At 48.3% G+C, this 27,862-nt stretch overlaps 1 protein-coding gene across 5 annotated transcripts; it reads left to right on the top strand.

Annotated features, from left to right (window-relative positions):
• The first annotated feature begins 60 nt into the window (after positions 1-60).
• NOP9 (NOP9 nucleolar protein) lies at positions 61-27,643 on the top strand. Of its 5 annotated transcripts, XM_082197543.1 has the most exons (11): positions 73-365; positions 1,378-1,759; positions 1,924-2,331; positions 3,445-3,570; positions 4,700-4,841; positions 14,424-14,613; positions 21,089-21,229; positions 22,164-22,310; positions 23,374-23,604; positions 24,623-24,728; positions 27,235-27,643. In XM_082197543.1, the coding sequence occupies exons 1-11, from the start codon at positions 270-272 to the stop codon at positions 27,390-27,392; spliced, it is 2,127 nt and encodes a 708-aa protein (XP_082053669.1). In that variant the 5' UTR covers positions 73-269; the 3' UTR covers positions 27,393-27,643. The 5 variants fall into 5 exon arrangements, with proteins under 5 accessions (XP_082053670.1, XP_082053668.1, XP_082053666.1 ...); XM_082197542.1 differs by lacking the exons at positions 14,424-14,613; positions 21,089-21,229; positions 22,164-22,310; ... (1 more) ...; positions 24,623-24,728; positions 27,235-27,643 and adding an exon at positions 10,920-14,264 and having other exon boundaries at positions 65-245; XM_082197540.1 differs by lacking the exons at positions 14,424-14,613; positions 21,089-21,229; positions 22,164-22,310; ... (1 more) ...; positions 24,623-24,728; positions 27,235-27,643 and adding an exon at positions 10,920-14,264 and having other exon boundaries at positions 65-365.
• Positions 27,644-27,862: the final 219 nt, after the last annotated feature.

The following is a 27,862-nucleotide window of genomic DNA, read 5'->3' as shown; positions in this document are numbered from 1 at the left end:
CTTCCTTCCTTCCTTCCTTCCGGCTTCCTGCCCGCGTTGCATTGTGGGGCCGCGAGCTGGGGTTCGGCCGGGTGGGGCGGCGCGCGGGGCATGCTGGGAGGCAGCTGGCAGGCGCCATGCGTCGTTTTTTGCCCGGCCCTGGTGTCCCCTCAGGAAGGAGGGCCGGCGGCGGGTGCTTGTTCCCCGCCGAGCCGCTGCCCACCTTTGCTGCTTAAAAACCCGGCCGCAGCAGCAGGAGAAGGCGAGTCCTTGATCTTCCCATTATACCAATGCTGAATTGTTTTTATTTTTTATTAATTTTATTTTTTTTAAGTGATGGTTTTCTCCCTGAGTTTTCAGCTGCGTTGCAGTCAGAAGCTCAACAGGTGATGTTTACTGTGCTCCTAGGGCGGGAGAGGGCGGTGGACTTTCCTTCCGTGGAGGCTTCTTCTTCTTCTCCTTCTAAATCACTTTTTATTAAGTTAAAAAAAATTAAATATCTACTTCCCAGGCAATAGCATTGGAGGCCTTTAAGCAGAAGCTGGGGGGCCGCCTGTCATGTATGATCTAGTTGAGATTCCTGCATTTCGGGGCATGGGGTTGGACTGGATGACCCTCGGGGTCCCCTTCCGACTCCACACAGTTCTGTGATTCTGCAATAGTCGAGCCATATCCACACCAGGCATTTAACCCTGAAACACTCATGGCTTCCCCCTCCCAAAGCATTCTGGGAGGTGTAGTTTGTCCAGGGAGCTGAATGTGGTTAGGAGGCCACTCTGTTGCTGGGAAACCCAGCCAAATGGGTGGGGTACAAATAATAAATAATAATTATAATTCCTGACTCTACCTGTCAAAGAGGGTTTGACTGTTAAACCCCCTCTGGAAAATGGTTTGCTCTCAGCACCCTCAACAAACTCCAGCTCCCAGGATCCTTTGGGAGAAGCCATGACTGCCTAAAGGGGTATCATAGTGCCTTAAATGTGTGGTGCGAATGTGCCCTTAAAGGGACCCTGTGATGCAACAAGAGCACATGCCATTTTATTTCTTCTCTTCACCCTTACCAAATGTCTTTGGATCTGTTTTTTTTTTAAATTGAAACTTCTGAGATTTTAAAAAACCGATTTCATCTTCGCCGTTACGCTCCCTCTAAGAAACCCAAGAGCAGAATATGTGCTCTTTTTCTTCCTCTCACCCCATCTTCATAACAACCCTGAGGCGAGAGATGGCCACATGGCGGACCTTTTCATTCCCCCTAGTCTTGATCTGACAGTTAACCACTAGGCCACACTTGCAATTCTTCTTTTTATCTTAACCAGGGCTTTAATTTGCGCCTGATCTCAAAGCGTAGGAGATAAACCTCCCCAGTTAAATAACTGTTGATTTCCTGACTGCAGACAGGTTTGTGTGTTGAGACGCCCCCGCTCACCTGCAGCCATGGGGGTCCCTCCCCAACCACAAAAAGGAGCCCAGAAGAAGGAAGAGAGGAAACGAACCTTGCCTGCCTCCTCATCCAAGGAGGGGCGGCCCAAGGAAAACAAGAGAGAGCCTGCCTCCTTAACCCAGGAGGAGGCCCCCAAGGAAAAGAAGAGAGAGCCTGCTTCCTCAAGCCAGGATGAGGCCCCCAAGGAAAACAAGAGAGATCCCACTTCCTCAACCCAGGAGGGGGGGCCCAAGGAAAGCAAGAGGGAACCGCTGCCCAAACTGGAGCCTGCGGCAGCCGAGTATTTCCGTCGGGCTCACGAGACATTGAAATCCGGGTTTGACTCTGATGAGGAGAAAGGTGAGATGTTTTGGGAGATGCAGGTTGGGAGTGATGATGGGGAAAGCAGGTGGAGACATGGTGGGGGTGTACAGTGGTGCCTCACAAGACAGTGGAGCTGGCAGACAGCTGCCCTGGACACAGAACTGACGTGACGTTCCCTTGCCTTTCTCTCCCCCCCCCAGCCCTCTTTGTCAGCAACGTCCTGGTGGAGGCGGAAGCCGTGGCCCTCCCTCTGGCCCTGGACACAGCCGGCTCTCTGCTCCTCCAGGCCCTCCTCCCTTCCGCCTCTGCGCCCAGCCTGAGCCGCCTGCTACGGGCCTTCCTTCCCGCTCTGCGCCTGGCCGCCTGCCACCCCTGCGGGGCTCACATCCTGGAGGCCGCCCTGCTCAGAGCCCCGGTCCTGATTTCGGAGGGAGCGGAGGATGCCGAGGAGCTGGAGGACCAGGTCGTGGAGCTGGCGAGGGCTGTGCAGGAGGATCTGCCCACCTTTGCCCTGGACACCCACGCCAGCTTCGTGGTGCGGACGCTGCTGCAGGTGCTCGGAGGGGTCCGGGTCAGGTCGGACGGGGGACGGGGACTCCCGGGGTCAGGTGAGTGCAGGCCCGCTATTTATTTTATTTTATCTGTTAATTTTATACCCCACCCTTCACCCAAAGATCGCGGGGCCGTTTGCAGCACAAAAACGAAAAATATGCAACGTCATAACTAAGCAAAACAAACCCTCCGAAAAATCAATGCCATTTTTTAAATTTTGTTTTATAATGTATAAAAAATGGATAGAGAAATTAAAGCAACAGATGGAAATGAATACTTTTTTTAAAAACAACAACCCACTCTTTTGACACATTTTTGTTTCGGCAAGCCTCCCCAGTTGAAGTGAATTTTTGCCTGTTTTCTGTCTATTGTTGTTTTAGCTTTTCAAAAGTATTAAATTGTTGTTTTAAATTTCATCGTTTTATCTTTTTTAAGGCGACTGTGAGGTTGGTTATTTCCCCCCCCCCCCAATAAAGCGGTGTATAAATTGTATGCGATAAATAAAAATAAATAAAACTAGCATAGGCGTGTAGAATAAGTACTGTTACATATGGGGTAACTAGCAAGTCATTAAGTTATGAAAAAGGTGAGACTTAAAGGAAGAATGTTAATATTATTTCATTGTCAAGCGTGGTTCAAAGTCTGCCAGGCTTGTGACGATGGTTGACTTAAAAATGATGGTTCCGATATATTTGTTATGCCAAATCATGTAAAATTATGTGTAATTTTCACCATTATAGCCGTATCCCAGAGTGAGTGGTGCCAAACATGCGGTGTAAGATTTTTGAACTTCTTTCCGCTGAGTTGCAATAATTATTTGAGCTTCCAAGATCGTGCATAAGGCCGGTTCTGTTGACAATATATCTACATTTGTATCATCGAAAACATTCATTCATTCATTAGCATTTGATTTTGGACAGCAAACTGTGTGTTTTTTAGTGGCGTGCATCATTTCTGTCAACATTAAATTCCGGAAAAAGGGCATTTCCGCCTAAATGACAAAATGTGCTCAGTTTATCACAATCCTTCCAACGATGATATAGGGGAGAACATTTGCAACACTCGGAAAGGAGGGCCTTGAGGGTGTTTTAATATCAACTATCTTCCTTCCCCTGACAATTTTTTCTCTCTCTCATGAACATTTCTCTCTTTCTCTCTCCTCCCTCCAGGGTCTTCTTTCTCCAGGGCCAAAAAGGCTAAACTGGAGAGCGATGGGCCTTCGGAGTTTGAGGTCCCAGAAACCTTCCAGGCCCTCCTGGGCGAATTCAAAGGAAGCTTTCAGGAGCACATTCCAAGTGAGGCTGCGCCGCCTGCTGCCAATGCGAATCCAGCTCAACCCGGGGACTCCTGGAGGGAGGAGGGGCTGTTGGATCTGACGGACACTTCCATCAGCTTTAGAAAATGGGGGGGGGAGGGGTCTTGGGGGAGATACAGTGGACTGTACCACTTCCATGCTGTGTGCAATTCTCTCTTTTTCAAAAAAATAGTTTTTTATTATAGATTTTCTTGCGTTACGAAACAAACAAATAAGCGAAGGAAAGTACAATTGGGGGAAAGGAGAGAGAGAGATGAGGGGCTGTTGTTCTTTCATTCTTTCATTGCTGATCGTCAAGTTGGAAGGGACCCCTGAGGGTCATCCAGTCCAACCCTCTGCAACGCAGGAATCTTGGCTAGATCATACATGACAAGCAGCCACAAAACCCACAAGGGAAGAGAGCCTGTGCCTCGTTTCTGATTGCAGGATTGAAAATGCAAAGGGGCGTTCCAAAATGTGATTTTCTTCCGCCTTTCTTGCCTCCCGTCTCCAACTTACTTTGTGAAGTCATTTTAAGTCTGTTCCACTGCTGTGGGCCTCTTTTTGCCTTATTATGGTCTGCACGCATAGATCAGAGTGCAAAACCTTGGTCTTAAAAGACGAGACCCCAGATTACGTTTGCAAAAATGAACAGACGTGTTTGAGGGAGCTGAAGAACGTTGGCGTGAGATGGGCATTGCAATTATTACTATTCTCATTTACCGTATTTTTTGCTCTATAAGACTCACTTTTTCCCTCCTAAAAAGTAAGGGGAAGTGTGTGTGCGTCTTATGGAGCGAATGCAGGCTGCGCAGCTATCCCAGAAGCCAAAACAGCAAGAGGGATTGTTGGTTTCACTGCGCAGCGATCCCTCTTGCTGTTCTGGCTTCTGAGATTCAGAATATTTTTTTTCTTGTTTTCGTCCTCCAAAAACTAGGTGCGTCTTGTGCTCTGGTGCGTCTTATAGAGCGAACAATACGGTAGTACTTTTCATCCTGCTCTTCTTACTCGTTGTAACAAGGGACACGGATGTCAGGTGTGGGTGACGGGTGGCGCCCCCACCTGCAGTATCTCCTTGCTGAAGTTTAGCAGCTAAACGTCTCCCTCCGAAATCTTCTTTCCCTCCCCAGGTTTCATCACCAACAAGTATTTCAGCCTCTGCCTCCAGGTGGCGCTGGAGGTCTTGCACCGGAAGCTGCCAGCGGACTGCTCAGAGCTGTGCCACTCGATGATTGGCTACTTGAGCTCCCGCAATGTGTCTCCTGGGCAGAGGTAAGCGCTCTGATTGGCCGTGGGCAGTGGGGGCGGTGATGGTGGGAGGAGACTTGGAAGCTGCTGCTGCTGTTCCTTTTTAAAGAGATTTCTATTCGATTTTCATAACTTTAACCAATGAATTTCAAATCTGTTACACATTTCTCTTATAATTTGACTTCCTACCTTGCCGTCCATGCTGTTTTTATACCCATCCCTTTGGTATGCCTCATAATATTCTGCATTTCATCTAATATATGTTCCTCTAGTTCATATATCTTCCCGTTGCTCAAATTTCAAATCCTGCCTGTGATTTTGTTTGGAAGCTGCCGCTGCTGTTCTGGGTGGATTTAGAACACAGGATAATAGAATTACAGAATCGTAGACTTGGAAGGGTCGCAAGGATCGTCTAGTCCAAGACTAACGATTCAGGCATCTCGCCCCGTAGTCCCCCTTCCAATTTGAAACTATACCGGGCCCTGCTTAGTTCTGCAAACATGTGAGCAGTTTTACTGCTGCACCCACTAGATAATAATGATAATTTCATTATTCATACCCTGCCCATCTGGCTGGGTTGGAGTGGAGGTGTCCTGCCTTCTAGCAAACTTGCAGGGACTCCATTTAAAAAGAAGTAAACTTACAGGGGCATGTTGTGATTGTCCAGATTGCAACTACGAAATATTACCCACCAGCACCTACTGTTGTTCGTTGTTGGTTCTCTGGGCAGCGTGGAGTAGTGGTTAGAAGGCCTTGCCCTCTATATCTCCCAAAACTGGTTTGAAGTCCGCATTGGGATAACGGTTTCATGATATTGGACCCTGCGATATATCGCTATGTGTAAAAATCGCGATGCGGGGGAAGCCAGCCAACGCTTCTCTCTATTCCTGCAGCCCCTGCTAACTCTTCTGGCTCTCCTCTCCCCTGCCTCCTGCAGGGGACAGCGAACCACAAGAGCAGGCGCTGACGAAAGCAGCTGCCGAGAACTGCCCTTGGATGCCATGCGGTTCTTGCTTTAAGTACAGTGGTACCTTGGTTCTCAAACTTGATCCGTTCTGGAAGTCCATTCCAAAACCAAAGCGTTCCAAAACCAAGGCGCGCTTTTCCATAGAAAGCAATGCAAAACGGATTAATCTGTTCCAGACTTTTTTAAAAACAACCCCTAAAAAAGATATTGAACATGAATGCTACAATCTAACGAAACCATTGTTCCATAAAATTAAAGCACTAAACAATGTACTGCAGTCACACAGTCAGTCAGCAGCTGAACTGGGTTCCACACAGTCACACAAAAAAAGAGAGCCACGAAAACGCAAAATAAATAGCAAAAACAGACAGACCTCAGCGTAACACTCAAAACGGAAGTGTGGCACTCAAAGCGGACGTGTAACACTCAAAACGGAGCACATTCGGCTTCCGAAAAAAGTTCGCAAACAGGAACACTTACCGTATTTTTCGCTCCATAGGACGCTCCTGACCAAAAGACGCACCAAGTTTTTAGAGCAGGAAAACAAGAAAAAAAATCTGACTCAAATGTTGTACTAAACTATTTAAAACAGCTAAGTGTGTGTGGCTCCTGTCCACTTTGCTGCTTTAAAGCGAGCCACGGTATATAATGATGAGAATGGAAAAAGGACACATTCCATTATAATGTAGCTGTTTTCATTATCACTGGGAAGTCAGTATTGGCAGCAGTCACAAAAACTAAAATTTGAGCATTTTACTGTTATTAATCAAGAATATTAATAGTCAGGGAGAGAAACCAGGGCTGTGCAAATGAGAAGGGCTTCGAGTATGGAGGAACAGCAAAAAGATCAAATGATTGTGCTCCAGTTCCTAAATCTCTGAAGTTTTCTCAAAACAGGCATGGTTGTTTTGAAAGGAAGATTCAAAATGGAGTGACTGAGCAAAGAACAGAGGAGGAAAAGAGGGCAAATAAATAGCTTCCATTCAATACCAAGAGAACACAATATTTTTGGTTTAGTATAGGTGGACAGTACTTGTAAGAATTTGTATAATGAATTATAGAGTTGGGAATATCAGAGCCTCTTTTCAGCAGTAAAGATTAGCTACTAGGAACATGGTCCACACACACACAGGATGCCTGGTTATAGCTGTGCAGTTTAAACTGTTCCTGAGCCAGATACCTGCTCAGTTTTAGCTGAAATTACTATTACTGGTTTGTGGAGATGCTTTGCATGTATTTATGACTATTTCCCCAAAACTGCTACTTGAAGAAATCCCCAAACTTACTATTTTTAAACTTCAAATGGAGCTCAGAATCCAGTTAGGCAATCCTTTGCAGTTGAATTAGGAGGCACTGAGAGACAGCAATTTGCTGCTCCCCACCCCCATGAGCAGCCCAGGAACACACAGCCTTCCGTCTGCTTGCAAACCTTGTCGGGACTTCAGGGGAAAGCAAAGTCTGCAGGCAGAGCAGTGTAGCTCCCCACCCCACCCCCAAAAAGCAGCCCAGCAGCACACAAACTTCCCTCTGCTTGCAAACCTTGCAAACCTTGTCCGGGCTTCAGGGGAAAGCAGAGGCTGCCGGCAGAGCCGCGTGGCTCCTCCCCCCACCCCCAAAGAGCAGCCCGGGAGCACACAGCCTTCCCTCTGCTTGCAAACCTTGCAAACCTTTTCCAGGCTTCAGGGGAAAGCAGAGGCGGCCGGCAGAGCTGCGAGACTCCTCCCCCCACCCCAAAGAGCAGCCCAGGAACACACAGCCTTCCGTCTGCTTGCAAACCTTTTCCGGGCTTCAGGGGAAAGCAAAGTCTGCAGGCAGAGCAGTGTGGCTCCCCACCCCCACCCCCCAAAAGCAGCCCAGCAGCACACAGCCTTCCCTCTGCTTGCAAACCTTGCAAACCTTGTCCGGGCTTCAGGGGAAAGCAGAGGCGGCCGGCAGAGCCGCGTGGCTCCTCCCCCCACCCCCAAAGAGCAGCCCGGGAGCGCACAGCCTTCCCGCTGCTTGTAAACATTGCCTGGGCTTCAGGGGAAAGCGGAGGCTGCCGGCAGAGCACCGTGGCTCCTCCCCCCACCCCCAAAGAGCAGCCCAGGGGCACAAGACAACAGCGATTTGGCTCCAGGGAACACACATTCGCTCCATAAGACGCACAGACTTTTCCCCTTACTTTTTAGGAGGGAAAAAGTGCGTCTTATGGAGCGAAAAATACGGTACTTCTGGGCTTGCAGTGTTTGGGTTCCAAGTTGTTTGAGAACCAAGGCGTTTGAGAACCAAGGGACCACTGTATAGGATAGGTGCCAATCTGGTTGGTGGTTGAGGGAAATGCCAGCTGATTTGGCTCCAGGCTTCTTGCTGGGGTTCCTCTTCCCCCCTTCCTTTCTCCCGTGAAAAAAATGAATGGGGGTTATCTGCTTCTGAGTTAAACAAAAACCCATGCCCTGTTGTTTAAGCCTCTTTCCTCCCTTCCTCCCTCTTGTATATGTGTGCCTTTGTCTCCCTGTGCTAACGCTTTCCCCATCTGCATTTGTTTTTGTGCGCATTTGTCTATATGTTGGTGTCTCTTCCTTGTCTCTTTCCTTTGTGAGCATATATGGAACTGCCTGTCTCCCTCCCCATTTTCTCCTCCTTACCCTTCATCTCTCCCCAATTTCCCCTTCACCCAGTGCCGGATTTACGTATAAGCTAAACAAGCTATAGCTTTGGGCCCCACTCTCTTGGGGCCCCCCCAAAAAAAATTAAAGAAAAAAACAACAATGTACATTTCCCAAATATAAGGTATAAAACAAAACCTACATACAGCAATTGTGTTTTATGTTATGAAGGCTCCTCTGATGTAAGCCAGGCATACGCAAACTCTGCCCTCCAGATGTTTTGGGACTACAACTCCCATCATCCCTAGCTAACAGGACCAGTGGTCAGGGATGATGGGAGTTGTAGTCCCAAAACATCTGGAGGGCTGAGTTTGCCTATGCCTGATGTAAGTCATGGGCCCCGCCTGCTAGCCTGCTCCCAAAATATCACTGGTTTTCTCCTTTCTATATAGAGGGTGCCTACATTCTGCACGGAGGGGACGCGGGTGGCGCTGTGGGTTAAAGCCTCAGCGCCTAGGGCTTGCCGATCGAAAGGTCGGCGGTTCGAATCCCCGCGGCGGGGTGCGCTCCCGCTGCTCGGTCCCAGCGCCTGCCAACCTAGCAGTTCGAAAGCACCCCCGGGTGCAAGTAGATAAATAGGTACCGCTTACCAGCGGGAAGGTAAACGGCGTTCCGTGTGCTGCGCTGGCTCGCCAGATGCAGCTTTGTCTCCGGACAGCGCTGGCCCCCGGCCTATAGATGTGAGATGGGCGCACAAACCCCAGAGTCTGTCAAGACTGGCCCGTACGGGCAGGGGTACCTTTACCTTTACCTTTTACATTCTGCACGGACGGGTTGCAGGGCAACATGGGCAAATGGCTTGAGATACTTATGTGGTCCGTAAATGACCATATAGCATATATTTAACAGAAAAAAAACAGCGACAAAGGAAAGCTGGACATATAAAGGGCCCTGTTTCCTTCAGTAGCTTAGGGCCTCATCAAACCTAAATCCAGCCCTGTCCTCACCCCCTTTGCTTTCTCACACATTTGTTCACACAACCCTATACTTTTGTCGTCGTCGTTATCCTCCTCCATTTTTCTTCCTTTCCACCCCTGCCGGTGAGAATGAAAAAGGGGGGGGGGAGAGAAATGTTTTTATTTTTATTTGCTGGTCATGTTTACGTTGTTGGTTCCCCTTAAATAGCCCCCCCCCAATATTAAAAAGGCAGGTTTTATGATTATTCTTATTTAAAGGAGGCTATACTCGATGGCCCTTGTGGTCTCTTCCAACTCTATGATATCTTGGCTTCCTTGTCCTCCCTCCTTCTCCCCCTTTGATTGAGGGGGAGAGATTGGTGGGGCGAGGGTTTTTGGGGGGGCCTTCTGTGTCACGATGGGGGGAGATGGAGGGGGGAAGAAGGTTGATCTGGCTGCCTTGTGCTGAAATGGGAGGCTGGGTAGTTGAGAGGCGAGAACGATATGGAAGGTGTTTGTTGGTAAGCAGTGGGAGCAAATGCATGTCTTCTCAGAAGCAAGCCCTGCTAAATTCAATGGGGCTTACTCCTGGGAAAGTAGAAGTATGGTAGATTTAGTTGAACATAGTGGGACTTACTCACTTGGCCCTCTGAGTGGGGAACAGGGTGGATTTGATTTAAATCAAATCGATTTAAATCACTAGTCAGTAAGACTTGATTTACATCATTTTATTTTTTTTACTGAATGGTTCATTCTTGCTGGTATAATCTTAATATCTACAACCAGAGGAAAGTTTCATTTTTGGAATAATAAATTTGTAGAGTAGTTTTTACAGTTACATAAAAAATCACTGATCTGGTTATACTATCAGAAATACACAGACGGATAATTATGAGATTATTGTGAGGTTTAATAAGTTAACTGCTTATATTTGGACAACTTTTCTGCTGTACTTTATTGGAAGGAGAAAGATAAATAGATAATAATTTCCTTAATAAGTTTAAACCATTTATTTAACTAAAACAATAACATTTTAGCATATGTATCCATATTTTAGCATATGATTCCATGTTTGTTAACTGATGTGGTTAAACAGTTTTTTAAAAAAATTGACTTTTAAGACACATGAGAAACTTTTTAAAAATCCTTATTTCCTGATGAATATATTGCTTTTGGACTATAATGTAACTTGATTGGAAAACTATCTTTAGAAAGATTTTTTTCCTCCAAAAGCATTTTATTAAAAAAAATTCAATTTTAATTTAAAAATATCCGATAAAGAAAATAATCTGATTTAAATAATAATAATAATAATAATAATAATAATAATAAGAATAAGAATAATAATAATTGATTTTTATTCACCCTGGTGGGGAAGCAGATGCAACTTGACACTAGTAAATTACTAATTGTTAATCACATGCAAGTTTAACATTTCTACTATATTGACCACTTTCATAAATTTTAAATTTGCCCCCCAAACCGCTCAGAACATTAAATCTTCAGTGGTGCTGTTGAAGCGTGCTATCGTTAGTTTCCATAGAATTATGTGCGTCCAGTTTAGATTTTTTACTTTTGTTCAATATTTTCCCAGATTAATTGCGTTCACTATGACTCATCGACGTACTTTGGAACGCCCCGAATACCACCATCTGGTGGGCAAGCCCAAAACCAAAAGTCCAGTTTGGATGCATTTTGGCTTGCCTGCTGACGAAAGCGACCGCGTGGTGGTTCACAATATCGCCATTTGTAAAATATGTTTGCATTCCGTATCGGTGAAGGGCGGAAACACCACCAATCTCACTAGCCATCTCAAGCTGCACCACCCCCAGAAATTTAAGGAGCTGCCGTCTTCATCGGCGGGCGTTTCTGATCATTCATGTAACAATGCCGACGACCCTCCGGCTGCTGCAGCAGCAGCGGTCAGTGCCTCCGAGCCTTCCAAAACCACCGCGGAAATTCCTAGGAAACGGCAAAAAACGCTGTTGGATTTTCAGCCGCTCGGTTTTGAGACCCCCCGATCTTGTAGCCAGGCCATCACGGAATACCTGGCTACCTGCATGCAGTCTTACAACATAGTAGACCACCCAAAATTTATCCAAATGGTCAACACCCTGAACCCAAGGTACCAGTTGCCCAGCAGAAAATACTTTGCAACCAAAGGCGTTCCGACGCTGTACAACGACACGGTGGAGAAAATGAGGAGGGAAATTGGTCGGGTGAAGGAGAGCGAGCTGGTCATCACTACCGATTGCTGGACGTCCGTAGGAGGCACCCCGTTTTTGGCCGTGACTGTCCATTTCATTTCCGACGAGTGGAAACTGATCAACGCTTTCTTGGGCTGCAAGCACTTTCTGAAGGACCACACCTCCGACAACCTCTGCGAGATGCTGGCAGACACGTTGTCGGAATGGGACATAGACGTGAAGAACATATTTTGCAGCACGACGGACGATAACGGCGCCATTCTGAAAGCGGTCCGGCAGCTGGGCTTGGAGTACATCTCTTGCTTTGCCCAGAACATCAACACCGGCGTCGGCCGAGCTTTGAACCTGACGCCGCTGCGGAGGGCGATCGTCAGGCTGAAAAGCCTGCAGAACACCATTTGCCACAGCTGGAAGATGAGGCGAGACCTTGGCAAAGCCCAGGAGCTGCTTCAAATGGAGAAAGTGAGCCTGCCCAGCGCTTGCCCCACAAAATGGTGGAGCGTGCTTAAGCTCTGCCGGAGGTTTCTCGAAAACCAGCTCCCGGTTTGCAAGATGCTGATGGATTACCCGTCCAAAAAGCATTTGATGCTGGAAGGCTGCGACGTCTCGGCTGTGCAGGACTTTGTCTCTGCAGCGACCCTCCTGGAAGACATCACAACGACCCTCAGCGGGAGCAGCTGCGTCACGGCCTCCTCCGTTCTTCCTCTCTATAGGCAAATTAAGAAGCGTCTCCAGCCCGAGGAGGGAGACAGCACGCTCTTGCAGGACATTAAACAAGAGATTTTGGGCGCGCTGTCGGAAAAGTACGAAAACGGGCCCATGGTGACCACTTTGGGCCTGGCCTCGTTGTGCGACCCCAGGTTTCGCCTGCGTTTCTTGGAGTCCCCCGAGGCCGTCAGGCAGGAGGCCATACAAAAGATGGCCGACTTGCACGCTGGTAGCCTGTCTGAGGAGCCAGACGCTCAGCCTGACACACCCAAAAAGGAAGGGTTGGCGAAAATTTTCGATTTGGAGGAAGAGGAGGACCTTTCGGGGGATGGATTTGAACCGCTGTCCGTCTTGAAAGCAGAAAAAGAGCTGAAAGGCTACATGGCGATGCCGAGAGTGAACTTTGATGATTCCCCACTGATGTGGTGGAAGACGAATGAGGCGTTCTTCCCAATGTTGAAGGTGCTCGCAAAGAGGTTTTTGGCCATCCCGGGGACAAGTGTGTCTTCCGAAAGTGTGTTCAGTACGGCCGGCAACGTTCTCCAGAAACAGAAGTCGTCTCTCTTGCCGGAGAACGCCGAAATGCAAATCTTCCTGGCGAAAAATATAAATTTCGTTTGACAAGGTTTTCCACTCCCCCCTCTGTTAAAATTTATCCAGGTTTACGAAAGAAAACGAACAAAACAGTCAAATAACTGGTGTTGTGGGCTGTATATGCACATTCAGCTAAAACTCTATACTTGAAATACCGAAAAGTGTGACGCAGAATTGGCTTTATTTTCCTTGTTCAGCAATGTAGTTGAATTGTTAGGGAGCATTTTCTCACCTTGCCTTTGATCTCTATGCTGCTAACTCTTTAATTTTAGAGAAAATGTGCTGGTTAAAAAAATTATCAGTGCTGTGAAATAACTGTTGTAACAGTATGCTAAAGGTAAGTAAAAATGTATGCATTTTAGACCCCTAAATACCCGCAATTGACAGGACATTCCCCTGTTTGCCTTGACAAAGCTCCATCCTTCTTTCAGCCATCATGATACACAGTGGTACCTCGGGTTACAGACATTTCAGGTTACAGCTTCTGCTAACCCAGAAATAGTGCTTCAGGTTAAGAACTTTGCTTCAGGATGAGAACAGAAATCGTGCTTCAGTGGCGCAGTGGCAGCAGGAGGCCCCATTACCTAAAGTGGTGCTTCAGGTTAAGAACAGTTTCAGGTTAAAAACGGACCTCCAGAACGAATTAAGTACTTAACCCGAGGGATCACTGTATCAGTATATTGCGATGTTTCGCTGGTGATATGTCACAGTGTTGAAAACCACATATTGGCCAGCCCTACCTAGGAGCTCATCACTCTCCCTTAGCCTAACCTACCTCACGGATTATTGTGATTATAAAATGGGAGAAAGGGTGAAGGAAGCAGGTTGCAGATTTGGTTTCTTTTGAGTGACATCGACAGCTTCCTAACACACACACACACACACACACACACACAGTGGCGCTCTATGCACCGACTGCAAAAATATATCCAGGGAAAGGGAGTTAGAAAAACACCTTTTAAAATTGTTTTGGAGGTTTAATCTGAAATTAGGATGGATTTAAGCTGGTTGGGGTCTCTGATATCTTCTCTCTTCCATCGTGGATGTCAGCTTCCATATGCACGTTGTGGGTTATTAATGCTGTTGCCGCAAGTTTGTCACGGCCTTCCGCTAGAACAATGAACTTAAAAACTAAACTCTGTATCTTTTTTCAGGGACTGCTAAAAGCGTGTCTTGTTCAGGCAACCCTGCCCAGATAATGTAGGATGCCGACACTGTGTTTTAATCTGGTTCTTCAGCTTGTGGTTGACTTCCAGTTACTTTTGAAAGTTTTGTAGCTTTTGAATTTCCTTGTTTTTTTCCTGTAAACCACTATGAGTTTGTTTGTTTTTCAAAAACAACGACGACAACCAAGCTGTATATATATATATATAATTTTATCAAATAAATAAATACCAATGGGGAGCAAATAAAACCAACAAATAAATTTACCCCTTCTCCTGTCTTGCCTCCTTTTTACTGGCTCTGGGGGGGCTAGAGGGTGGGCTTTGGGACTTTCCAAGGTGTCTGGGGGGGATGGGGACGTGGTTAAGGAAGCAGCGTGAACTGGCCTGGGACTTCTCTGACTGGGGGACATCTTTCTCTCTCAGCCCCCTCCTGGTGTTTCTGAAGGACGCCACTTGCAGCCGGGTACTGGACAAGGTCTTGGAAGTGTCTGACCGGAAAGCCTTGCTCTCCTTCTATAAAGCCCACATGAGAGGGCAGCTTCACGTCCTGGCAGCCCACAAGGTGGCCAACTTCACCTTGCAGCGGCTCATCCAGGCAGCCTCCAGGAAACTGGTGAGTGACAGCCCTTGCGGCCACCATGGGGGGGGGGGTTGGGGGGGACTGATCAAAACCGTGCCAGCCATCAACATGTGGACCAGCGGGAAGATTTGCCCTTGGGGTGTGTGTGTGTTTGGTTTGGGATATTTGCCACATCCTGTTGGGAGTTTTTCTAGGCAACCCAAAATCCTTCCAAGTACAGTGGTGCCCTGCAAGACGAATGCCTCGCAAGACGGAAAACTCGCTAGACGAAAGAGTTTTCCGTTTTGGAGGTGCTTCGCAAAACGAATTTCCAATGGGCTTGCTTCGCAAGACGAAAATGTCTTGCGAGTTCCTGCTGGTTTGTTTCCCTCCCCCCCCCTTTTTCTAAGCAGCTAAGCCGCTTATCAGCTGATCCGATCAGCACATAAGCGGCTAAAAGCCGTTAATAGCGCTAACCCGCTAATCTGTCAATGGGCTTGCTTCGCAAGACGAAAAAACTGCTAGATGAAGAGAATCACAGAACGGATTCTTTTCGTCTTGCGAGGCACCACTGTACAGTGGCACCTTGGTTCTCAAACAAATTGGCTCCCGAACACCGCAAACCCAGAAGCGAGTGTTCCGATTTGCGAATGTTTTCCGGAAGCCAAACGTCCGACGCGGCTTCCGATGGAGCGCAGGAAGCTCCTGCAGCCAATTGGAAGCCGCGCCTTGGTTTCCGGACCATTTCGGGAGTCGAACGGACTCCTGGACCTGATTAAGTTTGATGGTACCACTGTACCAGGCCCCGTTGTAGCAAAGTAAACACACGGCTTCCAAGCGCTTAGGAGTCCCAAGTCCAGCACGGAGTGTAAGAAACAAATTGCAGGAAACGTTTGAATACAGACAGAAGTATTTCCCGTCGTTCTCAAGCGTAGGTCACAGGCTGTACATAAATCAATCGGAGTCCTGATAAGAGGTTCAACTTAAAAGCTTCGGGCTCGGCCCAAAAGCTGCCAGACTCCCTCTCCTCATATCTTCACAGTACGATAGCAGAGTTCAGACTAAACGTCTCTCTCTGTCCAGTTCGGAAACTGTGTGTGTTGAGAAAGCGTTCTTCCGAGTGTCCTTGCACCCGCTGTAAGCAAACTGGCTTGCCGCCACTTCTGGAAACTTCACACAGTTTAATGTACACAGGCTGTCATTTCTGAGAATGAATGACACTCGTCCCAACATGTTTCCCCTACAGAAAACCACAAATGTGCAAGGTTACATTGGGGGCTTTGTAGTTTAGGGCCGTAGCAACCTTTCTGAGTCCATGGTTCATTTGACCACCAACCACATTGTTTCTGCGGCTCCCCTGCGGAAGCCACTTACACTGGGGTCAAGTTACACGTCAGTGGAGTATTTCCCTGTTCTGCCCTGTCCCTTTTCGACTGGAACCTGAGCGATGCTGCTGCTGTGCGGGGCTGAGCCGACGAACGCCACATCGCAGCCCCAGCCTGCCTTGGCTGAAAATGGTGTGCGCTAGGGGTGTGGGACGGAGAGGGCAAAACGAGATTAAGATCGGAAGCAGAACTACTTGTTATCGCACGGAAGAAAAGCAAAAAGCGCAGCACATACATGTAGATACGGTCAACCTAGCGGCAGCTAGACTGGTGACTGGGAGCGGCCGCCGGGACCACATAACACCGGTCCTGAGAGATCTGCATTGGCTCCCAGTACGTTTCCGAGCACAATTCAAAGTGCTGGTGCTGACCTTGAAAGCCCTAAACGGCCTCAAAGGCCCAGTATCCCTGAAGGAGCATCTCCACCCCCATCGTTCAGCCCAGACACTGAGGTCCAGCTCTGAGGGCCTTCTGGCGGTTCCCTCATTGTGAGAAGTGAGGTTACAGGGAACCAGTCAGAGGGCCTTCTCGGTGGTGGCACCCCCCTTGTGGAACACCCTCCCTTCAGATGTGAAGGAAATAAGCAGCTATCCTATCTTTAAAAGACACCTGAAGGCAGCCCTGTTCAGGGAAGTTTTTAATATTTAATGCTGTATTGTTTTTAAGACTTGATTGGGAGCCGCCGAGAGTGGCTGGGGAAACTCAGCCAGATGGGTGGGGTATAAATAAATAAAATAATAATAATAATAATAATAATAATAATAATAATAATAATAATAATAATAATAAAAACCTACTCCCTGTCCCCATAAAGCTGGATGACTGTTAAGGAGAAGAATTGGGGAGAGGCATGACGGGGGTAGATGGATAGAGAAACACAGAAGGCACTCCACACTTTCAGGGTTATTTTTATACCCCTCCATATAGAGCACACACATCCATCAAACTCCTTTGCTATTATCTTACATTTCTCAAGCCCTCTGTGTAACACCAAGGAACTGTGAGCTACTGAAGCTGGGGAGGATTTTTGGCTGTGGGAAGATTTTAATATTATTAATAATAATAATAATAAATTTTATTTATATCCCGCCCTCCCCAGCCGAAGCCGGGCTCAGAGCGGCTGACAACAGTAAAACGATAAAACACTTCTAAAATCATTTCATTATAAAATCAATTCAAATCAGATTAATGGCAACCATTGGGCTAGAGTTCTGTGGGGATTGCCAAAGGAGGGGGTCAGGCTGTGCCCTGGCCAAAGGCTGTTTTTGGACTACAGTTCCCATCACCCCTGACTTGCTAGCTAGGGATGATGGGAGTTGTAGTCCAAAAACAGCCAGAGACCCAAGTTTGGGGAAACCTGGGCTAGACATTTAACAACAACAACAACAACAACAACAATAATAATGATTTTTATTTATACCCCGCCCTCCCCAGCCAAGGCCAGGCTCAGGGCGGCTGACAAGCAATAATAAAAACAAGTTGAATGAATACAGCTTAAAAACAATATTAAAATACAACATTAAAATATTGAAACATTAAAATGTTAAAATGCAGCCTCATCACAGGAGGAGAAAGGAAAAATAAAAAAGAAAGAGGGGGAGGGAATCAAATTGGCTCCAAGCCAAAGGCCAGGCGGAACAACACTGTCTTACAGGCCCTGCGGAAAGACATCAGATCCTGCAGGGCCCTGGTCTCATGAGGCAGAGCGTTCCACCAGGCCGGGGCCAGTGTTGAAAAGGCCCTGGCTCTGGTTGAAGCTAATCTAACTTCCTTAGGGCCCGGGACCTCTAGGGTGTTGCTATTTATGGACCTTGAGGCTCTCCGTGGGGCATACCAGGAGAGGCGGTCCCGTAGGTGCGGGGGTCCTAGGCCGTGAATAACAGCTGAATATTGGGAGAATTCTGGGCAGGCAAAAGAGAGGACTTCTTCACACCGCACTTAGTTAAACTACGGAACTTGAAAGGAGGATCGGAGAAGGCGGCTTAGCCATTGCTACTAGTCAGGGTCTGAAATTCCCCCGGGCGCATTTTGCTACTGGCACAGGTCCATTCGCGGCTATGTGGAGATTTCTGGGCACCAGGTTGGTGACAGACGTCTCCCATCGGGTCAGCCAACTGGTGCACAGCAAAAGACACATGTATTTCTGTACTGTTGCAGGAACCGGGTATACTGGGCCAAGGCCCCTTAGGGCTTTAAAGGTCAGCACCAACACTTAAATTGTGCTTGGAAACGTACCAGGAGCCAATGTGTGGTCTCGGCGGCTGCTCCCAGTCACCGCAATCTGGATTAGTTGCAGTTTCCAGGTCACCTTCAAAGGCAGTCCCACGTAAGGTAAAGGGACCCCTGACCATTAGGTCCAGTCATGGCTGACTCTGGGGTTGCGGCGCTCATCTCGCTTTATTGGCCGAAGGAGCCGGCGTACAGCTTCTGGGTCATGTGGCCAGCATGACTAAGCCGCTTCTGGTGAACCAGAGCAGCGCATGGAAACGCCATTTACCTTCCCGCCGGAGCGGTACCTCTTTATCTACTTGCACTTTGACGTGCTTTTGAACTGCTAGGTTGGCAGGAGCAGGGACCGAGCAACGGGAGCTCAGCCTGTTGTGGGGATTCGAACCGCCAGCCTTCTGATCGGCAAGTCCTAGGCTCTGTGGCTTAAACCACAGCGCCACCCGCGTCCCTATGCATTAAATTAGCTGGGTTCAAATCCCTCTTGATGTCCTTGAGAGGAATTGCTACGATGCTGAAACTGGATGAGAAATGAAGATTAAAAACTGGGAGGGTGGCGAGCCAGCCTCTGAAATAAAAGCACATCTCCCTTATGCAAAAGGTGTCGGGGAGAAGGCAGTCTACAACTGCCAGCCCTCAGGTTCCCAATCTCCCTCACTGGACCTCTTCCTTGGGGGTTGGATAGCTGCCTGCCAGGGATTCCTTAGCTTACTTTGCAGCGGGTTGGACTAGATGACCCTCGGGTGTCCCTTCCAACACTGCAATCCTGCGATTTCTATGGGGAAAGTGCCCTTGTATATTGACCCTAACCCAGATTACTGGGCGGATTGCCCCAATGAAACCTGTAGATGGAGGCCTGTAGCAGAAACGTGGCCAGATTCACTTCCATTGGCTCCGCCAGGAATGATGGGGGTTGTAGTTGAACATGGCCAAAGGTTCTCCATCCCTGGCCTAGATGAGTAGAACGCAATACCAGAAAAGTCTAGCTCCTGGATCAGGCCAAAGGTCCATCTAATTTATTATTATTATTATTATTATTATTATTATTATTATTATTATTATTATTATTAATTTATACCCCACCCATCTGGCTGGGTTTCCCCGGCCACTCTGGGCGGCTTCCAACAAAGTATTAAAATTCAGTAAAACATTTAAACATTTAAAACATTTAAACATTTTAAACATTAAAAACTTCCCTGAACAGGGCTGCCTTCAGATGTCTTCTAAAAGTTTAGTAGTTGTTCTCTTTGACATCTGGTGGGAGGGCGTTCCACAGGGCAGGCGCCACCACCGAGAAGGCCCTCTGCCTGGTTCCCTGTAACCTCACTTCTCACAGGGAGGGAACCGCCAGAAGGCCCTCGGCGCTGGATCAGTGTCCAGGCAGAACGAAGGGGGTTGGAAACGCTCCTTCAGGTATACTGGACCGAGGCCAGTTTAGCATCCTGTTCTCGCAGTGGCCAGCCACATGCTCCCAAAGGGAAGCCCAGAGGGCAACAGCACTCTCCCCAGCTGCCCTTCCGAGCAGGCACACTGTCTCTATAGCCATTGTGGCTACCAGCCACAGGTAGCCTTATCCCCCATGAATTCCTCTAATCTTGTGGCCGTGAGTTCCACAGTCGGCAGCTAGGCATCCTTCGATGAAGCACTCGACATTCACAGCGTGCTTACGGCTCCCCACGTTGGTTCTCAAACTTAATCTGTTCCAGAAGTCCATCCCAAACCGAAGCGTTCCAAAACCAAGCCCCACTTTCCCATAGAAAGTTATGTGAAACGGATTCATCCATTCCAGACTTTTAAAAACAACCCCTAAAACAGCAATTAACATGAGTTTTACTATCTAACGAGACCACTGAGCCTTAAAGTGAAAGCAATAATCAATGTACCGTACTATGAAATAAATAAGACAGTATCGTAGATGATAAAAATTAAAATTATTCACCCCCCCTTACCTGCACTGATGATAGTCGTCGTTTGCAAGGGGGGCTTTCATCTATTTCCGCAGTCACACAGTCAATGAATCAGTAGCTGAACTGGGTTCCACACAGTCACAAAAACAGATGAGCCAAAAAAGCCACAAAAACGCAAAGTAAATAGCAAAAACAAAAGCGCCAAACCTAATCCGTTCCGGAAGTCTGTTTGACTTCTGACATGTTCGAAAACCAAGGCGCAGTTTCTGAATGTTCGAAAACCGGAACACTTCTGGGTTTTTGGTGTTTGGGAACGAAGGCGTTTGAGAACCAAGATACCACTGTAACAACTTCCTTGGCGCCATGCACAATTTTTCTATGCTTCGATTTACCGTATTTTTCGCACCATAGGACGCACTGGACAATAGGACGCACTTTGTTTTAGAGGGGGGAGAACAAGAAAAAAAAATTCTCCCCCTCTCTGCCCAGCGCCCCTTCAGTGAAGCGGCAGGAGGCGCTGCACAGAGAGGGGGAGAACTTTCCCCCTCTTGTTTTCCCCCTCTAAAACAAGGTGCCACTCTAAAACAGGCTACCTTGGAAGCCTGGAGAGCGAGAGGGGTCGGTGTGCACTGACCCCTCTCGCTCTCCAGGCTTCAGGTTACTTTCGACCTGCTCTTTGGGGCTGGCGGGGGGAAGCCCACCACCAGCCCCAAAGAGCAGGTCAGGGAGCAGCGGAAAGGCGCAGCGGAGAGGCTCCTGCCATAGCCGCGCATCACCTCTCTAGCCGGGAGAGGGTCGCGGGGCTATGGCGTCTTCGCTCCATAGGACGCACACACATTTCCCCTTCATTTTTGAAGGGGAAAAAGTGCGTCCTATAGAGCGAAAAATACGGTAGTCTCTTGTTTCCTGCCTTCAAACTGAAGCACCAAACATTGCTACCGTTTCTCGGAAATGCTTCGTCTCTCCCCCCACTGAGGATGCCTGCCTCTCCCTGCCCCATCTCTCTTCCAGCTGGGAAAAATCCTTGAGGAGCTGGGCCCCGGTGTGGAAGAGATATTGGCCTGTGAGCACTTGGGGCTGATCACAGCGCTTCTGGGAGCCTGCAGAAAACACGGTTCTCACCAGCAGGAGGTGCTGCAACTCCTCATGGAGGTAAGAACTCTCCCTCCCTCCTCCCCTCCGTCCGAAACCCACATCTTCTTGCTGAGTCTGATATGGCCGCTGTTTCCTCCTCTGCTCCTCTCAGGTGTGGGAATGTTCAGGGATGCAGGAGAGGATATATTGTTTGATTATCGCCTTTCCAACTTGTGTTAACAAGTTCACAATTTTAGCAGAGTAACATTCCCTTTTTTTAAACTCAGCGGAAGACACGACACAGTCTTTTATAAAAGTATAAAAAGAGTTTACTCGCATTCTGTTCACAATCGGATCCCAGAAGGCAGACTTAGCTTAGAAAAGTAACATACACTTGGAAACTATCTCATAAGAAGACACTCCCTTTGTCCTTTCTTGGCTGTAAGAGCATCTTTGGCTAAGCAGATGTTGCTTCTTCAATGCATGTAGTCAAAGAGGGAGAGATGGCTGCCCTGCCCTGTGCTTTTGTCGTTACCTGCACAGGTGAGGCCACGCCCACCTCTAGTCACATGCAGAGGAATAATAATAATAATTTATTATTTATACCCCGCCCATCTGGCTGCGTTTCCCCAGCCACTCTGGGCGGCTTCCAAAAGAATATTAAAATACTGTGATACATCAAACATTAAAAGCTTCCCTAAACAGGGCTGCCTTCAGATGTCTTCTAAAAGTCTGGTAGTTGTTGTTCTCTTTGACATCTGGTGGGAGGGTGTTCCACAGGGAGGGCGCCACTACCGAGAAGGCCCTCTGCCTGGTTCCCTGTAACTTGGCTTCTCGCAGTGAGGGAACCGCCAGAAGGCCCTCGGTGCTGGACCTCAGTGTCCGGGCAGAATGATGGGGGTGGAGACGCTCCTTTACCTGCTGGCTGGACAAACATCCCTCCCCATGTGTAAACATGTTCACTCTAGGAATGTTGTACTTGACTGCTCTTGTGTTTCACATCCCACATCAGGCCTTCCACTGCTGGGAGCCCCCGGCCCGCCAGACGGCCTGCGCCCCCCTCATTGCTTCCGTCTTGGCCTACGAGGTGTATTACGGTGAGGACGACGAGGAGGAGAACACCCCGCAAGAGGAAGAAGAGGATCCGTCTCAACAACAGGTGGGGAAAAGGAGATCCACAGCCCTCATCTGGCCACAGTGATCCACGCGACGGTCCCCTCCAGGCTTGACTACTGTAATTCGCTCCACGTGGGGCTGCCCTTGAAGCTGACCCAGAAACTCCAGCGGGTGCAGAATGCTGCGGCGAGGCTCCTCACGGGGTCCTTGCCACGGGATCACATTCACCCAGTGCTTTACCAACTGCCCTGGCTCCCGGTGGAGTACAGGATCAGGTTTAAGGTGCGGGTTTTGACCTTTAAAGCCCTATGCGGTTTAGGACCCTCATACCTATGGAACTGTCTCTCCTGGTATGCCCCGCGGAGGACCTTAAGATCCACAAATAAAAACACTTTGGAGGTCCCAAGCCTCAAGGAGCTTAGATTGGTTTCAACTAGGGTCAGGGCCTTTTCAGCACTGTCCCCGATCTGGTGGAACGCTCTGTCACAAGAGAATAGGGCCCTGCGGGACTTGACATCTTTCTGCAGAGCCTGCAAGACAGAGCTGTTCCGCCTGGCCTTTGGTTTGGACTCGGTCTGACCCTTATGTTTCCCCCCCCCCTTATGGTCTTGATCTATGGTCTACTTTTAAAATGAGGCTGCATTTTAAATTGTATTTTAACCCATATTTTAAATTGGTCCCCCCCCCGTGGAAACAGGATGCTGGGCTAGGTGGGGCATTGAGGTCCAGTTCTGAGGGCCTTCTGGCGGTTCCCTCCCTGCGAGAAGCCAGGTTACAGGGAACCAGGTAGGGGGCCTTCTCGGTGTTGGCACCCGCCCTGTGGAACACCCTCCCACAAGATGCCAAAAAGAAAAACAACTATCTGACTTTTAGAAGACATCTGAAGGCAGCCCTGTTCAGGGAAGCTTTTAATGCTCAATAGGTTATTGTATTTTAGTGTTTTGTTGGAAGCCGCCCAGAGTGGCTGGGGAAACTCAGCCAGATGGGTGGGGTATAAATAATAAATTATTATTATTATTGGCCTGACCCAGCAGCCTCTTCTCACGTTCCTATGGGGTTTGACTCCTCTTTGCGGCACCTAATCTCACTCTTCTCTTCCCCACTAGGCCGGTCCATCCCGCCCCTTGGGTTCCATCTCCTACCACGGCTCGCTGATGCTCCAGCACCTTCTCCATTTCGCCGACCCCTCTGCTGTGCTTCGCAGCCTGGCTGCCATGACCCCCGAGGATCTGGTCACCCTAGCCCGTGACCCAGCAGGCAGCCACGTCTTCGACGCCCTCCTGGCCAGCCCCTCCGTCCCCGAGAAACAGAGGCGCAAGGTGCTGCGTCGGCTCAAGGTGAGCGCTGGGTGGGCTGGTCCCAGGCGGCTTGTGTGTGAATCCTCTTTTGGCCCGAGGGCAGCATTCCTTGCTGAGGAATGTCGCTCGCTTTCAGGCTGGGCAAAGCTGTGCACCGTCTTAGGCGCTAACCTATAGGCAGGGCTGTGGTAGAAATTTATGGAGCTGGAAGAAAGGTCCCCATCAGCTGAGGATTTTTTGGTTTTTTGGAATTTGCGTTTTATTTATTTGTCAACATTCTTATATTACATCGGTAAACGTTGTCGTATTATATTACAGGACTTACTATAATATAATTTCCAACATGTATACAAAAATGACCGTATTTTTCGCTCCATAAGACGCACCTTTTCCCTCCTAAAAAGTAATGTCCCTCCTAAAATTTAATGTTTAATATGTTAATGTATTTTAGGGTTTTGTTGGAAGCCGCCCAGAGTGGCTGGGGAAACCCAGCCAGATGGGCGGGGTATAAATAATAAATTATTATTATTATTAGGGGAAATGTGTGTGTGAGTCTTATGGAGCGAATGGCGCTGCGCAGAGAGGGAGAGCTGCGCAACGCCCCTTCAGCAAAGCGGGAGGAGAAATGGAAGGAGCTCCGTTCCTCCTCCCGGTTCACTGGAGAGGCGCTGCGCAGAGATGGAGAGATTTCCCCCCCTTGTTTTCCTCCTCTAAAAACTAGGTGCGTCTTATAGAGCGAAAAATATGGTATATACAAATTTTATATACCTAGAAAGAAAATGAAACAAACAAACAAAAAAAGAAGGAACAAGGAGACAACACAAAAACAGCCCCCCCAATCATATAAATACCAACACACTAGACTTCCTGTCTATCCCGTTGTATATTTTTGTTTTAAGGTTCTAGTCCTCAAGAGACAGAAGGGCGGGGCCTCGGTGACCTGGGACAAACCGGGGCAAATGGAATTGGGCAGAATCTGTAAATCTCTCTCTCTCTCTCTCTCTCTCTCTCTCTCTCTCTCCCTCTCTCCCTCCTTCCTCCCTCTTTATATCTCCAGGGCTGCTACATGTCTCTGGCTTGCAGCAAGCACGGGAGTCGTGTCCTGGACGCCATTTGGAACAGGGCCACCCTGCCAGCCAAGCGAGAGATGGCACAGGAACTGGGTATGACTCTTGTCTCCTCTCCCGCAAGAAAAATGTCTGAAATGCAACAGCTTTATTCATGAGTGGCTGTAAATTTTTGCAGTTTGCTCTGTGGGCGATTTCTCTCCCTCTCTCAAGCTGTCTCTGGTGGAAATGTCCCTCATTCTTCCCTGTTCCCTGCCTGCCCTGCCCCTGAAAGGGCTGCATCCTGGCCCAGAGACTCATGGTACAAAGGGTGCCAGCCTCTCCTTGCATTCACACCCACCCACCCTGGCAGAATTACTTTTTCGGACAGTGCAAGGAACAAGGGTGTACAGACATACCTCGGGTTACAGCCGCTTCAAGTTGCGTTTTTTCGGGTTGCGGATCGCCGAAACCTGGAAGTACCGGAACAGGTTACTTCTGGGTTTCGGCGGTTGCGCATGCGCAGAAGTGCTAAATCGCGCTTTGCGCATGCGCAGAAGTGCCGAATCGAAACCCATGCGTGCGCAGACGCGGGTTGCGAACGTGCATCCTGCACGGATCACATTCACAACCCGAGCATCTACTGTACAGTGGTACCTCGGGTTAAGAACTTAATTCATTCCGGAGGTCCGTTCTTAACCTGAAACTGTTCTTAACCTGAAGCACCACTTTAGTTAATGGGGCCTCCTGCTGCTGCCGCGCCGCCGGAGCACAATTTCTGTTCTCATCCTGAAGCAAAGTTCTTAACCTGAAGCACTATTTCTGGGTTAGCGGAGTCTGTAACCTGAAGCGTCTGTAACCTGAGGTGCCACTGTACTTGGCGCCTGTTTTTCGGATATTTGAAGTGACCCCTGGCCTTAGGCAGTGTTCCTCCCCCAGTTGCCTTCTTGCCTAGGCTGTTGATCCTCCTGTGATTAGCTGTGATGGCAGAGGGTTGGGCTAGATGAACGCTGGGGTGTCCCTTCCAACTCTACATTTCTATGAATCTGTGAATCCCAGTGTGGCATCCATGTGCAACAAAGCATTCTCCGATACCCACCAGGGCACCTACCAAGGTCTCCTACCCGCCCTGGTTTTTTATTTGATCTTTCTTTTCGGAGAGGGGCCCTGAGTGTTGCCAGTTTTTCTTCTGTGAAATGGGCACCACTGATTTGCATTGACACCAGACCTCTGCGTAGCTTGGGGAGAAAAAAAAAACACACGGGGGGAATTGTTGCTTTGATGTGAATGAATTTTGGACTAGGGGGAAAGTTGGAAGTTTGGTTTATTTTTGTTCATTTGATCATTAATGGGTCTGATTATTGCTTTGTTTATTACTTGAGTATGCTCTTTTAAAATTAATGTTATGTTATATGAAATATTCTTCCCCCCCCTAAAGTATTCTGTATTATACAGTGCTACCTCGGTTTTCGAACACCGGAAACCCAGAAGCATTTGTTTCCATTTTCGAATGCTTTTCGGAAGTTGAATGGCTTCCGCTGGGTCCCCCCCCCTTTCCCCATTGAAAATGCAGGCTGCTCTTTGCGCCTCGGTTGTCATCAGAAAGCATTCCAGACCCTCCATCTCCCAGAACCTGGCAAGCCTTAAAAGTAGGAGAGCGAAGAGCTCAAAGGCAGAGGGTATGATGACAAATGAGGAAGTGGGAGAGACGGGGGTGGAGATTCACAAGTGACGCCACCATTATCCGTTATGCATTACTGTATTTTAATACAGTGGTACCTCGGGTTAAGTATTTAATTTGTTCCGGAGGTCTTTTCTTAAACCTGAAACTGTTCTTAACCTGAAGCACCACTTTAGCTAATGGGGCCTCGCACTGCTGCTGCGTGATTTCTGTTCTCATCCTGAAGCAAAGTTCTTAACCCGAGTTAATATTTCTGGGTTAGCGGAGTCTGTAACCTGAAGCGTCTGTAACCTGAGGTACCACTGTATATTTTTCTTTGCTGTGAATCGCTTAGATACCTTCGGGTGACAAACGATTAACAAGCCTAATACACAAAATGAAATGAATTCCATACATTTCTCAACACAGAATAGAATAGAATAGAATAGAATAGAATAGAATAGAATAGAATTTATTATTTATACCCCGCCCATCTGGCTGGGTTTCCCCAGCCACTCTGGGCGGCTTCCAACAGAGTATTAAAATACAGTGGTCTGTTAAACATTAAAAGCTTCCCTAAACAGGGCTGCCTTCAGATGTCTTCTAAAAGTCTGGTAGTCTTTGACATCTGGTGGGAGTGCGTTCCACAGGGCGGGTGCCACCACCGAGAAGGCCCTCTGCCTGCTTCCCTGCAACTTGGCTTCTCGCAATAAGGGAACTGCCAGAAGGCCCTTGGAGCTGGACCTCGGTGTCCGGTCAGAGCGATGGGGGTGGAGACGCTCCTTCAGGTCTACTGGACCGAAGCCATTTAGGCACCCCCCTGCCTCCCCCTAACTTCCAGGCAGATATTCTTCAGGGTTTTAGGATTTTCACGAAACCCTAACCCTGGAGATCCCCCCCCCCACTGTACTCTTTAGGTCTTAAAGACTGCTTCTTCTTCTCTCCCCCCCCCCCAATTTCCAGCGGAGCATGAATCACGGCTGCAGAACGACCCCTTTGGGCACTTCCTGGTCCGCAACTTCTCCCTGACCCACTTCCTCAAGCGCCGCCAAGACTGGGAGCGCCACCACAAGGCGAAGAAGAAACGGCGGGAGCTGTTCTCCGAGATCCTGGAGGACTGAATCGGGAAGATGCCGTTGGCGGGTGGTTGGGGCTGAATGAAAACAGGAGGCTGGTGCCCTCTAGGGGGCGCTGTGAGCCTCTCCCAAACCACAGAGAACCCGGAGGATTGTTCAGAGCAGGGGAAATGCCGCCACTCTGCACTTTCCTCCTCTTGTCTGCTCCCAAATGGATCTTTGGTTGTTATGCATTTTGTTGTTTTTAAACATTTGTGGGGACAATTCAATAAAGTTTACTCTATTTTCTTGCTTAATAGATATATTAAGAGAGTCATTTCTTTCTTGGCACTGCCGTGCCCTTCCCTTTTGAGCGTCAATGAAATGCCAGCCTTGCAATGCAAGATAAGGTTCGTGGGTTTGAGCCCCATGTTGGGCAAAAGGGGGTTGGACTAGATGACCCTTGTTTTTTCTTACAACTTCCAATTCTATGATTTCTAAGGTCTCTTTTCAGCCTCTCTAAGACCTTTTATTTG

Source organism: Podarcis vaucheri (assembly GCF_965113315.1).
Source record: "Podarcis vaucheri genome assembly, chromosome: 13".
Taxonomy (NCBI): Eukaryota; Metazoa; Chordata; class Lepidosauria; order Squamata; family Lacertidae; genus Podarcis; species Podarcis vaucheri.
This window is presented reverse-complemented; position numbering and strand designations above follow the sequence as displayed.

What these genes read in the sequence shown, in the direction of transcription:
- NOP9 (XM_082197540.1), top strand. Translation starts at nt 270, where the DNA reads ATGCTGAATTGTTTTTATTTTTTATTAATTTTATTTTTTTTAAGTGAT. An exon ending in TGCAGTCAGAAGCTCAACAG is followed by an intron (nt 366 to 1,377) that starts GTGATGTTTACT and finishes GACTGCAGACAG; the next exon opens with GTTTGTGTGTTGAGACGCCC. An exon ending in ACGGGGACTCCCGGGGTCAG is followed by an intron (nt 2,332 to 3,444) that starts GTGAGTGCAGGC and finishes TCCTCCCTCCAG; the next exon opens with GGTCTTCTTTCTCCAGGGCC.